Raw genomic sequence first — 15,188 nt, forward strand, 5'->3', positions numbered from 1 at the left:
GGCAGGGCACATGCTCTGGCGACTTTCCTAGTGTGGTGGGGTTGAGCCATCGCTATCTCAGCTGTTTGGAAGAAGGAATAGAGTCGTGGGGAGAGGAAGGAGCAGGACCTCTGAAGGAGGAGAAAGGGCCGAGTCTCTGCTTCCTTTGACTTGTTGCATTTCTCCAGCTGAACAGGACAGGTGTTGGATGGTTGATGGCAATTGAATTGGTGCTCACAGGAAACTTCTGTGGCTTCTTACTGTTTGGAATTGGCCAGATGACCTGATGAGCCTCTTCTCTTCCTTCCTGCGCTGATCGGGGGATGAGGCTCTCCCTCCTGGCAGTGGCCTGTCCTGTCCTCAGTCAGGCTGCCACCAGACTGCTGTTCTCCACAGCCACTCAGCGGAATGGGATGCCAACAGAAAACAAGGGGCTTCAGTCATTTCCTACTTTAGACTGGATCTCCATGGCAGATGCCCGTGCTGCCCCACCCCATGCCCTGATATTTGCCCACCAAGCAGGAGTAGAAGAACATGGGCACTTTGTGCAGAATCGTGAAAGCTGTGTGCTTGTCCCAGCATGTCAGCCCATGACAGTAAAGAGGCAGAGAATGTTCTGAGCCTCTTGTTATTAAAAAGGGCAAAGCTTAAGTGAGATTTATTTCAACTAAAGGAAAGCAACCTTCAAGACTTTCTGCAAGAGCTTGTACGACATGAAGGGCAACTTGAACCCGAGTGTGGCTGGGTGCAGCAGTTTTAGCTCGGCCTTTATAAACCTCTGAATTCAGTCTCTGAATTCAGCTCTTCCCATAACCATTTTCAGTTGAAGTGCATATGCTATACTGATAACACAGTTTAATGTTGTGAAAACCTTTGTCATAGAGCAGATTATAAAGCACTCCCTGGGCTAGCCACTAGACCTTGTTAAAGTTTGTCTTAAGTAAATAGGAACTTGAATATGCTGGGTGAAATACAAGACAATCTGGGAAATTTCCTTTTGAAGCGGCTGAGCCTTTCTGTTATAAACAATAGGAAAGTAAAGTGATCAAATGGCTGGATTATATCGTCAAGTTGAAATCCTCTGTGTGAAGTCTGAAGAAACCATTCAATGTCCTTTCCCTACCATAGTATAACTAAACAATGCAAATAAAGTGATAATATAACTAAAGTTATAAACAGTAGAACTAAAGAAGTCCAGGCCTACCACTCTTTAAGGATGGAAAGAAGCCCTTGTGAAAAACAAAAATAAGATCATGTTACTTATCAGCTTTAAGTCCCTCAGTGACTTTGCACTTAGAATAAAACCCAGTCTTCTTATATTGATCAGCAAAGCTAGGAAGTCTCAGAGGCTAGCCTCTGCTTCCCTCTCACCTCAGCTCTTTGCTTTGTCTCTTTCTTAATAAACTCAGTGTCCTGAGCTCTTTCCTGTTCCAGAGCCTTCAGCTGTGTTGTGTCTTCTCCCTGGACCATTCTTATAAAGGAAAAAAAAAAAAAAAAGTTAAATATGCTTTTGCTGTCATGTCTAAGAACTCTTCTCCTAGACCTATGCCCTGAAGATCTTCTGTGTTCTTCCACAAATTTTATAGTTTTCTTCCCTTACAGTTAAGTCCATGATTCAGTTTTAATTAATTTTTGTATAAGGTGAAAGGTTAAGTTGAAGGTTTGTTCTTTTGCCTATAGATGTCCAATCAGTGTCGCCCCATTTGTTGAAAAGACTTTTCTCCCTTTATTGAATTCTTTTTATGCCTTTATCAAAAATTATATGGGCTTATTTGTGTGGGTCTATTTCTGGGCTCTCTAATTCTGTTCCCTGACAGTTCTTACCTACCACACTCTCCCTAGCTACTCCTACCTGTCTTCAGGTCTTAGCTTCAGCGTCATTGCCTCAGAGAGGCCTCTAAGGACCATCCCATTCCCACCTGGCTGCATTATCCTCAACTTCAGTCCTAAGAATTTTCACCTCTGTTTTTCTCACTCAACACCTATTTTCTTCTTATCACAATTGTGTGTGTGTATGTGTGTGAGATCCCTGCGTGTAAGCTCCAGGACTGAGTAGAATTTGTTTACCACTGAAGCCTCACTGCCCGCCATTGTGCCTGTTGCAATCAATATTTTTTGGATAAATGAATGGGAAAAAGTCAGGCTTCCTGAGGGATGTTTTCTGAATGACTGGTTACCGTTTTTTTGTTTGTTTGTTTGTTTGTTTTTAATCAGAGAACATTCCCACTGCTTGAAATCTTAGGAATTAATTTTTTCCTGTTTAAGTTCAGACCACCTGTCTCTTTTGTGGCATTAAGTCATCTTTTAAGGCAGTGGTTCCCAAACTTTGGCCTGAATCAGAATTCCTTTGAAGGCTTGTTAAAACACAGGTTACTGGGCCCCACCCCCAGACTCCTAAGTTAGCAGGTCTGGAAAACTTGCATTTCTAACAAGTTCCCAGAAGATAACACTGCTGCTGCAGCTGCTGCACTGGGGACCACACTTTGAGAACTACTGTTTCGAGGTTAGGAATCTGAAGCTATGTTATGGGTCCCCTTTTATTTAGTGACAGTCCCATGCACCTTTGTACTTGGCAGTCATAGTATTGATCAATTTAAAAAGTAGTCATCAGAGACCATGTAAGAATCCATCCTGAAGGAATTAAGAGGAAAATTTCTGATAATGCAGCAACTAAATGAGAACTGCACATTTTAAGTAACTTAAACAGGAAAGAAACAAAAGAGTTTCAAACTAATGAAACTAATTGTGGCTGTAACCTCCTGGTTCTTTAATGAGTGAATAGGCAAAAGAACTGATATTTTACCTCATAAATTACCACCAATAGGGATTCTGACTCGGTAAGGGCAAGACCTCACTAATATGGCCATATTTATAAAATCAGGGTTTAGGTTTCTGCTGTGATCTGTTTTCCTTAAGCCTATATTGCAGATGAACCAGAGCAAATCAATAGGTAGTATTTCATTGTATCTCAACTGTGTCATAAAATTGTTTTCCTTTGAAATCAACAAACAGAAAGGTTATAAACTAAACAAACAAAAAAACTTCAGTACTTCTAATTTTCCTTTGCCCTTCTCCAGTCTGTTACCCATTATTTGCAGAGGAGCAGCTGGTTTTCAGCCTAGATTGTCATGATCCAATAAACATCACAGAAAATTTCCTGGAAAGAAACTTTCCAAGCGTCAGTTCTCTTTAAGTGCTCAGGAAGCTGTGTGGGTCCCAGCAACCTAGCTGGAGCAGAGCCAGCACAGGGCTCTGAAAGCATCTGCAGGCTCTGAGATGGGGTTAATTGGCAGTATCACGCTTCTGCACACTCTTGGAAAGATTCTGATATATTTTCATGATGTTGAGTGGATGTCCATAAGCAGTGAGGGTCTGTGGGAAAGCCAGACACACCCAGGCCTTCTTTGGTGCAGAAGGCGGCAGATTTCACCATGAGAGCTCTTACCAAATGAGGCAGAGAAAAATGAGTAGAGAATAATCTCTTAAGCATACTGTGAACCTAGATTATCTTTGGGTCCAAAATACATCTCTAATTAGATTGGGGGACAGGGAAAGGGATTTACTTTGTTCATTGCTATACCCTCAGTTCCTAACTGGCTCATATTAAGCACTCATTTGTTGAATGGATAAATTTATACCCTTGCTGCTTCTGTATTCTCTCTATTGTCTGCATTTTAATTTGTTTCTGTCATGTAAGTACCTCCTCAAGCCTCTTAATGTGTTACCCCAAGGAATAAGGTTATAAATATAAATGTTTGAACAAACATTATATAAATTTTTCCTAATAAGCAAAACCCAACTTTTTTTCTAATTTATAAATGAAAACAGTATCTAGGTAAGAGTCTAATTTAGATTTTGATGGATAATTCAGATTTTCCTCTATCTCTACCCAATCCCCATCAAGAAAATTAACTTTTTCTATTGTATTTGAGAATGTTAAATGACATTGGATTGTATTAGGTAATTTTGGTTGCAGGTTATTTTGCAAGAGCTGTCTACCCACTGCCCCCCCAGTCTTCCAGTGGTAGAAGCCAATATTGGAAATCACTGAAGGAGAATCTAATGATGAACTGTGACCAGAGTTTACATTCAAATGTACTTTGAAGTAAATTCTTGACTGCTTTATATAGTCTACAAAGTATGTGGACATTCATAGATGATGTGTGTAACAAATTAGAGAGGTTTTTTTAGGATGTCTGTTTGAAAGACTGACATTTATTTTTCATTTTTAAAACAGTAGCCATTCTAGAGGGTGTGAAATTGTATCTCACTGTGGTTTTGATTTGCATTTGCCTAATAGCCAAAGATGTCAAGCATCTTTCCATGAACTTTTTGTCCATTTCTACGTCGTCTTTGGAGATGTGTCTCTTGAAGTCTTTTGTCTGTGTTTTAATTGGGTTGTTTGTCTTTTTGTTGTTGAGTTGTAGGATTTCTTATAAATTCTGGATATTAAACCCTTATCAGATATGTGGCTTCCAAGTATTTTCTCCATTCTGTAGGTTGTCCTTGTACTTTCATAGTGAAATTCTTCGCACAAAAGTTTTTAATCTTGATGAAGTCCCATTGATCTATTTTTTTCTTTCTTGGCTTGTGCTTTGGGTATAAAGTCTAAGAAACCACTGCCTGAAGATGCTTCCCTACATTTTCTTCTAGGAGTTTTACAGTCCTAGTTCTTCTATTTAGGTCTTTGATTCATTTTGAGTTGATTTTTGTATATGGTATGAGTTAGGGGTCCTCTTTCATTCTTTTGCGTATGGATATCCAGTTTTCCCAGCACCATTTGTTGAAGAGATTATTCTTTCCCAATTGAGTGTACTTAGCATCCTTGTCTAAAATCAGTTGGCCATAGATGTGAGGGTCTTTTTCTAAACCCTCAGTTCGATTCCATTGGACTATAAATCTGTCCTGGTGGGAGTACTATACTGTTTTACCACTGTAGCTTTTGGTCAATTTTAAAATAGGGAAGTGTGAGTCCTCCAGCTTTGCTCTTCTTTTTAAGGATGTTTTTGGCTATTTGGTACCCTCTCCTCTTCCATATAAATTTGATGATTGGCTTTCCCATTTCTGCAAAAAGGCTGTTAGAATTCTGATTGGCATTGCATTGAATCTGTGAATCACTTTGGATAGAATTGACATCTGATGATATTTAGTCTTCCAATCCATAGCATGGTATGTCCTTACATATATTTAGGGCTTCTACATTTGTTTAGTTAAATTTCTTATTCAATTTACCATAGGTCTTCTTTGATTTCTTTTAGTAATGTTATATAGTTTTCCATAAGATCAACTTATTTAAAGAAGTAAATGAACTCTGAATTTTTTTATTAAGGTAAAGATGTATATGTTTTCAGTTGGTCTTGATAGAATCAACTTCCTTTTACATTCCTCTTTAGCACCCAGTCTCCTTATGTAGTCTTTCTCTCAGGCAGTTAGCTTCATTTATGACGCGTTCTGCAAGCAGAAAGGCCTCCGGCCACAGCAGCTACTTCCCACGCACTTTCTTGCCTCATATCTTTGTGCTGTTTCTCCTGCTCAGAATGCCCTTCTGCCTTTCTTGCCCTGATAAATGCCCACTCTTCCTTCAACTTAGATCAAGTGGTCTCTCATTATGAATACAGATTCCTTTTTTACCCTTCTCAGGCAGAGTAAGATCACTTCACTATGGACTGGAGTTGGACTGTATATACACTGCTAGTCTATTGCTTTCTTCTTTTACTGTGTCTGTATCTGCCCCCAGCACTTGTGTGTAAACTTCTGGGGAAGGCACAGTGCCTTAGTCTATCTTATGTCTCCAAAACAGAAACAAAATTGTGCCTGGCACAATTCCAGTATGCTGTAGACTTTAAAATGTGCTAATTAACTAAAATGTTCGTATAGTCATATAAAATGCTAAAAAGTAACCTCAGATGATAACAGTGGTTACATTAAAGTGGTGTGATTATTTTTTGCATGTTCTGTGTTTTTCAGATTTTAATGTTACTGATAATTGCCTTTTTATTAACCAATTTTTGAACATTTTCATTACCACAAAAAATAAGAATAAAAATTAAAGTAAAAAAAGATAATTATTTTTTGCATGTTCTGTGTTTTCCATATTTTAAAAATGCTGATAATTGCTTTCTTAATTTTATTGTTAAATGAAGAAAAATACTGTGATGCTTTAAAAGAGATACTAGAATTTTTGCATCAAAGTGGTCATTTCCCCTTCCATATTGTCATTTTGAGTGGCAAGGTTCTTACTCCAATTATATTACCCTATTTCTGTACATTTTTGAAATACCTTAGATTCCATTTAGAGCTTCCCACCTGTCCTCAATGGTGGAAAATTTTTTCAGTTGGAAGTGTTTAATTTTTGAGAGTCAAGTGACAGTCATGATAAAATCTTGAAGGAACAAGGTTGACAATCAAGCTAACGAATAACTTTTGGAGTCTAGAAGAGAGTGTGATGTTTAAGTACTTAAGAGATATTTCCTGTGTATTATATGAGTACCTCCTCAAGGTCCTAAACATTTTATCCCAAGGAATAAGGTTGCAAATATGATTGTTTAAACAAACATTACGTAAAATTCTGAAATATAGCTTTCTGTCTAAAATGGTTTTGACTAAAGCATCCTTTCAGTAAGCAGATATATCTTAGGGTGAGTATTTTGAAGGGACATCACTCATTCATGCATGTAAATTCTTATTTGTTGAAACAATAGTGCATAATGAGTTCTAAGGGCTAAAATGCTTAGATATAAATGTCAGTTCAGTCACTAGCTGTTCCTAAACTTGCCAGAGCCTTAGTTTCCTATCTGTAAAATGGGGGAGTAGGCATAATAGTACTTCATAGGGTTGATGTGAGGTTTAAGTAAGTTAATAAATGTTAAGTGCTTAAAATAGTGCCTTGAGTGTAATATAGTTTTATTAACTAAGATGCACATTTTTTCCACATTTTAACACCTGAAATTAGAATGCCTTACAATTAATGTTAATTTTAAAAAACATTGTGTCATTTAAGTGGCAACATCTTTATCAGTGGCACTTAAAACAATGATGTGTTTAGATTTAACAATTTCAATAACTAATAGTTGAGCTCACTCAAGTTAGCAGTCATCAGCATTGTCATCATCATCTTGGTTCTAACCATTTGACTGGCTGGCAGTGCAAATGTGGAATATATATCAAATCTCAGTGTCATCTAACCACTTGTTTTCATAGCTTTGTTCTTACAAAAGATCTAGTGAGCTGTTTTCCATGTTTGTTTCCTATTAGGCTAATGTAAAGTACTTATGGGGTTAATTAACGCAATGTCGAGTTTTCTTCTTTGCACCATACTTGGGGAACTACTAAAATGTTCCTTATTGCAGCTCAGTCTGTAACAACAGAGAAGACAAATTCTTTATTTTCTTTATTGATATATTTTCCTTAATCCTTTCTAAGAAGTTCTTTTTTCTTAGCTAGCAGAATGAAGTCACCGTTGTACAATTAAGATTTACTGGTTTGCACTCTCCTCAGAGGGAGAAAAGAAGCAGTTTATTGATCTGTAACAGAGGAGTGGATCATGGCCAAACCTTTTCTGGTTTATACAATGCCCTGACTGTAAGAATCTGCATGTCATTAAGAAGCAGTCCTCAATTTGCGGGCCACCTGTCAAATTGAACAATAAATGAGAGAAATGGAAACACAATATAAAACTGTTCTCTTGTACAGATACTGCCAGGACCCACATCCAGTGACAGACATGTCTTGTTATTTTACCAGCGATAGGCTTGTAGCTCCTAATTTTAGGCTTCCTCCTCATTTTGATGTTTATGTTCAGTTTGAGAGAGAAAGACCAATTTGGATCTGAGATAAAGATCTTCTGCCAGGTGAAAGAGGTTCAATAAAAAGAGAAAACCTTGGGCCAAAGTTTACAAAGCTTGACTAGGAAAATTCTGGGCACATCTCCGTGCAAATACCTTGACACACAGTTCATTCACCCATAACACGTGCAGCTTGTCTCTTCTTGCCTTCTGTTTGCCCTCAAGATTTTAAATGATAGTATTTATAAGCCATTATGAAGCCAGAGTACAAACACACAGGGCTAGAAAGGGCCAGTAAACAGGGATTTGGCTTAGGTTTTTGTTGTTGGCTTTTAAAAGTATAATTAGTTGAATAATTCAAGAAGCTGGGCATCTTGGCTTTGCTCTCTCATCTTTCAGCTCCTCCCTCTTTTATCTTCCCAGTCTCCACTTTTTTTTTTTGCCCGAAGCTACGTTTGTCAGACGTAGCTGATAATGCTGGCTCTCTCCCTCAAGTCTGTCTTTTGATTCAGTGCACATGGAGGTTATTGCTCTCCAAGTCCAGTGCGGTGGACCTGAACTAGTGCCTCTGTTTCCAAGAGAATGTCAGGTGATTGCCGCATAGAAAGATTAGAGCCACCCCGTCCTCCTGGTGTGCTGCCACGCAGGGACTGGGAACCAACGGAGAGCTGCACAGGCCTTGATGGAAGGTGTAGAATCAGGTCTCTCCAAGACAGCTGAGCTGTCACTATAGCTGGAAAAGCCATCCAGCAGAGCGTGCTGGCCAGAAGCACCTTTAAAACCCCGTTCACACAATGAGGAAAATTTCAGGAGCTAAGCAGCAAGAAATTCTCACCCTGGGTGATCAAAGCTATCAGCCATTTCCTTTTCTTTCCTTTGTATTTACTTATATTTATGACCTTTATAATCTCCATGACTGTAGCCTGTTAGTTTCCCTTTGCATAGCATTTTTTTGTGTGTTTTTTTTCTTTTCCCTGATACATTTTATAGCAAATAAAGCCCAAATTGACAGGAGGGGTCTAAATGTTTATTTTCACAATTATTACAAAAGTAATAAAGGAGCTAAATCCATCCATAATTGCATCACCCAGAGGCAACAATAATGAGCATTTTGGTGCATTTTCTTCTAATTGTTTAATTAAATGTGTAAATATGCACATGCATAACTTTAACAAAATTGGGTTTGTGACAGAATACAGTTTTTTTAAACCATTTTTCACTCAGCACACTATTTCACCATGTTACTAAAAACTCGTCAATGATTTTAATGGCTACATTATACTTTGGTATATATGGATATGTTATTATTTTAGCCTTATGTTATTGGGAGGTCATGTAATTTCTGAATTGACACTTTAATTCTCAGCTTGGAATGTGTTTAGCTCAATTTCTTCTTATTTTGTGGGTCTGCACAATGAAAAGTGGAATATTTCTTTCTGTACCCTTGTTTGCTTTTCTTGCCAGCATTTTTCAGAAGGCATTTTCAAAGAGCACACTTTGAAGCAGTGTTCCTTTTCGGTAAAGGGGATGTCTTTTTTTGTTTGTTTGCTTTTTTAAACTTTGTGTGCCATGCTTTGTCATTTAAAGTACATCCAGCAGGACAGTAGAAGATATTGAAGATTTTTTTTTTAAAAGAGGGAATGACTGGATCAGATTTGTGTTTTAGAAGGACGATTGCATGGAGAAAGGGTGGACAGGTAAAGAAACAAAACAATTTGCAATGAAGATAATCATTTAAACAAAAGAAGGAGTGGTCATTAGATGCAACAACTGTTTTGAAAATTGCAGTTGAATGAATAAAATGATTGAAACAACATTTGGAAAGGAGTGGAAGCTTAGATACCAAAATGTAGTTTGTGGAATGCTACAGAATGATACATACTGTATTTTAAGACCACCTTCCTGAAATAGTCTCATTTCTAGAGAACCAATTTTATTTTCCATAAAGTATTTTGTTTGGAGACTTTCTTCCAGTGCTTGTCTACTGTTGCAGCAGTGGGCATCTTCTCTCCCTTAGGTCCATTACAGTCTCCACTTCAGTCCGTCTGTCTCTCCCCCATCATGATTTGCTCTCTCCATTAGCAGCCATCTTTGTAAACAGAAGTTTAAGATTTAGTGTTCTACATATTTTTAAATGATCCATTTTGATGGGGCTCTCTTTATTGTTTCAGGTTGAATGCGTTTGGGGACTTGATGCATAAAATTTGCATAACTCCTCACTCCTTTCTGGATCTGTCTTTGGATTCAAGCCAACATGGCTCATACCACAAACATTAGCGGCTGTGCCTCAGGTAACAGTGCTTGTGTGTGTGTCTTAAATGTATGTCTTTGCTCAAACTAATTTTTTATTTATCCTTTAGTAATGGGTAGATAATAGCAAGTTGCCTAGATAACCAGCATTTCAAAGCAATTTTCTATCTATTGAAGTTTTTTTTAACCTCTTAGAGAATTTCCTTTTATCTTTAAAGACTTTATGTACTGAATTCAGTTCAGTAAATTATTACCTAAGTCTGTTTTATTAAAGTGTTGAAGGATAAATGTAAACTCCTGAATGCTGATGCACATATATTGTATATTCCTTCTCTTGTGCTTCTTTCTAAGAGGCTGAATGAGGGGAGAGGAAATAAGTTTGGATGCTTAAAACCACTTCCTAGAATCCACTCCCAGGCAGCTTTTGTCTTTGTAATCTGGAAAGCACTTTTAAAGACAATAGCAGAAAAAAAACAGGAGACTTCTGAAGGAGTTTTCACAGAGTGACTTTCTCTTCCAGCAATCCTAGCTGCAAGTATTACCTCTGGCAAACCTGCCACATGGCTCACCCAAACCCATATTCGGATAAACTTTTTTTTCTGGGGCTACTGCTGTCTCCCATCCATTCTTCTGTTCCTCCTCCTTTCCACTGCTCAGCTTCTCAGGACTTTTAGAGATTCTGCTTAGGGGGCTGCTTTCAATAATGAAAATATAAATAACGACTATAGCTAACATTTACGGGGCATGTATTATGCACCATGGTGTCTAAAATGCTTTGCCTGCATTGTCATACTCAATACCACAACAGTCCTATGAGATTATATCATCATCATCATCATCATCATCCCAACTTGATGGCACAGGGAAGTTAAGTAACTTACCCCAAGTGAAATAAGTAAAGTCAAGATTATTCATTGTTTCTCTAGTGAACTGATATTTGATAAGGTAAGAAACTGAAACATTATGAAGTTTCTTGAATGCTGTGGGTTTCAAGATGCATGCAGTGATTTTCCTTCTCTTTATGACCCTCACTTCCATTCACACATGGAGGGCAAGAGTTGCTTGAGGTGCTTCAGTACCTCTATTTTACTGCATCTCTGGCAAAATCCTGTCTTCAAGGATTTAGGTACATATCCCATTTGCCTCTAATTCCTTTTGCAACTTGACTTTGCCTGTAATTGTCCCTTTTCTGTTTGTTCCTGAGGTCTGATGATCCAACTACAGCTTTTCCTCCTCATCTGGCGTTCTGCCTAACAGGCCCGGGTGTTGAGGTGCAATCTTTGAAAGCAAAGGAAAGCTCTCTGATTTGTGATTTTTTTAAGGTATCAGGGTATGGATGGTTACTGCAGACAAGCAAGGCAAAGTTTTTGCTTGTTCTAGTCACCATGACCACTGTAAGTTTAGCGATCTCATTGGAGACTCAGTCATTCACGATTACTTTAATTGTCTATATTTGATATATATTAAAATAAAATAAAATATATATAGCTCATTGTAGAAAATTTAAAACATAATATTGTATAAAAAGTAAAGCAAGAATTACTGGTAATTGCACCACCCAGAAATAAAAGTTCTGCTCATTTTCCATAGGATCTTTACATTTTATGTATATTATATAGTTGAGATTATGCTTATAAAAACCATCATTGTAATTTTTCTTTTTCTACTTTGTGTTAAAAAGAAATACCTTTTCATTGTTTAAAAAAAAAAACCTCACAATGCAAAAGAGTATGCTGGTTGCAAATATACTGATTTTTTTAATTCAATTTTATTGAGATATATTCACATACCATGCAGCCATCCACGATGTATAATCACTTGTTCACAGTAACATTATATACTTGTGGATTCATCACCACAATCAAGTTTTGAACATTTTCATTACCACACAAGAAAAAGAATAAGAATAAATGTTAAAGTAAAAAAGAACACCCCAAACATCCCATACTCCCATCCTTCCCTACTGTTCATTTACATTTTGTCCTCATTTTTCTGAGTGGGAACCACAAAGTTTTTACAATCACTTGGTCACACAGTGTAAGCTATGTAGTTATACAATCATCTTCAAGACTATAGGCTACTGGGTTGCAGTTCAACAGTTTCAGGTATTTCCTTCTAGCTCTTCCAATACACTAAAAACTGAAAAGAAATATCTATATAATGCATAGCAATAACCTCCAGAATGACTTCTTGACTTATTTGTGATCTCTCAGCCACTGAAACTTTATTTTGTTTCATTTCTCTTCCCCCATTTGGTTCAAGAAGATTTTGTCAATCCCATGATGCTAGGGCAAACTCATCCCCTTGAGTCATGTCCCACATTACCAGGGAGATTTACACCCCTGGGAGTCATGTCCCACATAGTGGGGAGGGCAGTGAGTTTACCTGCTGAGTTGGCTTAGAGAGAGAGGCCACACCTGAGCAACAAAAGAGACTCTCTGGGGGTGACTCGTAGGCACAAGTTTTAGTAGGCTTAGCCTCTCTTTTGCAGTAACAAACTTAATAAGGACAAGCCCCAAGATCGAGGGCTTGGCCTTCTAAATTGGTAGCCCCCACCCACCCCCACCGCTTGTGAGAATATCAGGAATTCCCCAGGTGTGGAGGTTTAATATTTCCACATTTCCCCCCAGTCCCTCAAGAGGGCTTTGCAAATACATTTTTATTCTCTGCCCAGATTCCTCTGGGATGTATCACGGCTTCACACTAACCTGTACAAACCAACCAGATTTCACTCCCTATTCAACGTTCCATGTAATTATGTTGTTTAAATAAACTGACCATGCAAGTTAAATTATATAGTGTGTTACAAAAAATATAGATTTTGCACCTAATAACATCTCTTCCTTTGGTCTCACACAGAAGTTGAAGTTTTTAAACACCATCAGTATCGTCCTTTACCCTTTAGTCTGATTTACCTTAATAATATACTGATTTTTGAAGTGTAATTAACAAAAGAACATTTACAGGCCCCAGATGAAGAAGGGAGAAAGAAGGGCTTTATGGCAGCTAATGAGGGTTGGTTACTGGTCTTTCCTGTGAGAAAAAGATGAATTTGGGATGGGTTTAGTAGGAGTTTGAAATGGACAGTAAATTATAATTTATATGTACATATATATAGAAAACATTTACCAGAAATAAATTAAATATGCTTTTTAAAGCTATACTTCCCCTGGGTGTATTATGACCAAAAGTGTCCCCCCAGCCACCTAACCCCCCCCCAAAAAAAAATACTGTGTTTTTTGGTAACAAAGAATGCGAGAAGTGATCCTATCTGAAGGTGGAGTCAGGGCAGCGGTGAAAGAACCACTTTTCATGGTTTTGGTAATAAAGCAGGAGGCAAAAGAGGAACAGCTGAGGGAAGCACTGCAAGACAAAGTGTGTCCTTGGCTGCAAAATTCATTGACAACCAATCATCCCACTGATGTCCCCCTGTTTAGGGTTTAAACCTGGTAAGGGAAGATTGACAATATCTTTGGCACTCTGATTGCCTCATCAAGTCTCTCAGTTAGATTGGGCAAAACTTAATGCTTTTAAAATAGGAGCAGTTATTTAATGCTGTAATTCGTAAAATTTATGATACATTTCAGACATGCAAAAATGTGTAAAGGTTAGTATAACAGACACTTGAATGTAGTCCACCTAGCTTAAGAAATCAACTCTACTAATACATGCATTTAGCAAATATTATTGAGCCCCTACTAAGTGCCAGGCTCTGTTCTAGGCATTGGGAATATAGCAGTGAACAAAACAAGTAAATATGCCTGACCTCAAGGATCATACATTCTACTGGAAGCTGAAGTCCTTGTGCACAAGATTGCCAAATAAAGTGGAGGAATATTTATACTGAAAAAATTATTAGTTTTTATGAAATTCAAATTTAGCTGAGTCTTCTTTGCTTTCATTTCTGAAACCTTGTAGCTCTACCTCTACGTCCTCCCAGATTGTTTCTCCTTTCTTACCAGCCACCCCATCAGTATCAGTCATTCTCTTTAGCATTACATCTTTTTCACCAGATTTCCATCCTATTTCAGTTGACTGGTTCAATTTTATTTTCATTAATCTAAAACATTTTATTACTGTATTACCAAGACTACCCTAATATCATTTGTTTATTATGAGCATCATAAATTGCTCATGACTGCTGTCTTGTTTTAAAGCTGGCTAGGGCCTAAAGGGGGACCGTTGGTTAGGGGAATTGCTGTATCTGTGTGTCAGAGGGATGAGATGGGGGGGGAGGTTTAGGGTTGGGGACAGTCTGCTTTTTCCCAAGTTCCTGAATCATGTTGTAAACTGGATGCACTGGTACCTCCAAACACTAATTAATGTTGTGAAACTGTAATTAGGGCTCTGAATCCTTCTAGAAACCAAAATAACAAGTGGCTTATTTGTTAGATGAAGATAATAACACCTGTCCTACCTTCTTCTGAGGGTTGCTGTGATGCAAACATAAAAGAGTAGCTGTAAAAATACATTTTAAAGTGTAAGTGCTGGTTAGATGTCAGGGGGTATCACCGTGCTCCTTGTTCTGCTGCCCTGTCATGAGCTCCTGATGCAGTAAACACCTGCTCAGGTGCCACTAGGCCGGTCCTATTGGATGCTGTCATATTGGGTCAAGAATTGTATTACTGTTCTGCGTCTAACAGTTAGATGAAATAAATAGATGAATATTGGGGAGTGACTTTTTATGACTGTCATCACCATCTTTATTTTTGCCAATGTTTCCCTCTGCTAGTTTATCTTTTCCTCTCTTCCTTTTCCTCTTTCACAGCCTAAATATATATGATATTTTTTCAGACATGAACATATTTACTTTTTAAGGTGCTCATTGACTGCATTAAAAATTCAGTTGTTATTTTAAATTATTATAATAGCATTCATAAAATTTGATAGGATAACAAGGGGAGAATTGCTCACAATTCCACAGTAGCTTTTGTAATATTATACCTTCTATCCTTGCCATTAGGCGAATAAATTCAAACACAGTTTCAGTTAAGTTTTTATACAGTTTGGTACTTGGCTTTGAGCTTTAATGTTCTTAACATTTTTCCATATCTTTGTGGAAAACAGTTTTCAAATTAGTATTTTCAATGATTGCACAGTGTTCCTTGGAGTATTTCTAATTGTTGCATTACTCTTTCTTTTTTGTTTGGACATTTGGACTGTTTCCAGATTTTC

At 37.7% G+C, this 15,188-nt stretch overlaps 1 protein-coding gene across 3 annotated transcripts in view; it reads left to right on the forward strand.

Annotated features, from left to right (window-relative positions):
- KANK1 (KN motif and ankyrin repeat domains 1) overlaps positions 1 to 15,188 on the forward strand; it is a 242,207-nt gene that overhangs the window by 162,834 nt on the left and 64,185 nt on the right. For all 3 annotated transcript variants that reach the window (XM_037851174.1, XM_037851175.1, XM_037851177.1), the window contains one exon: positions 9,935 to 10,054. In XM_037851174.1, the coding sequence (XP_037707102.1) occupies positions 10,018 to 10,054 (37 nt within the window). In that variant the 5' untranslated portion in view covers positions 9,935 to 10,017. The remainder of the gene's footprint in view (positions 1 to 9,934; positions 10,055 to 15,188) is intronic.

This window comes from Choloepus didactylus, chromosome 10 (assembly GCF_015220235.1).
Source record: "Choloepus didactylus isolate mChoDid1 chromosome 10, mChoDid1.pri, whole genome shotgun sequence".
Classification (NCBI taxonomy): domain Eukaryota; kingdom Metazoa; phylum Chordata; class Mammalia; order Pilosa; family Megalonychidae; genus Choloepus; species Choloepus didactylus.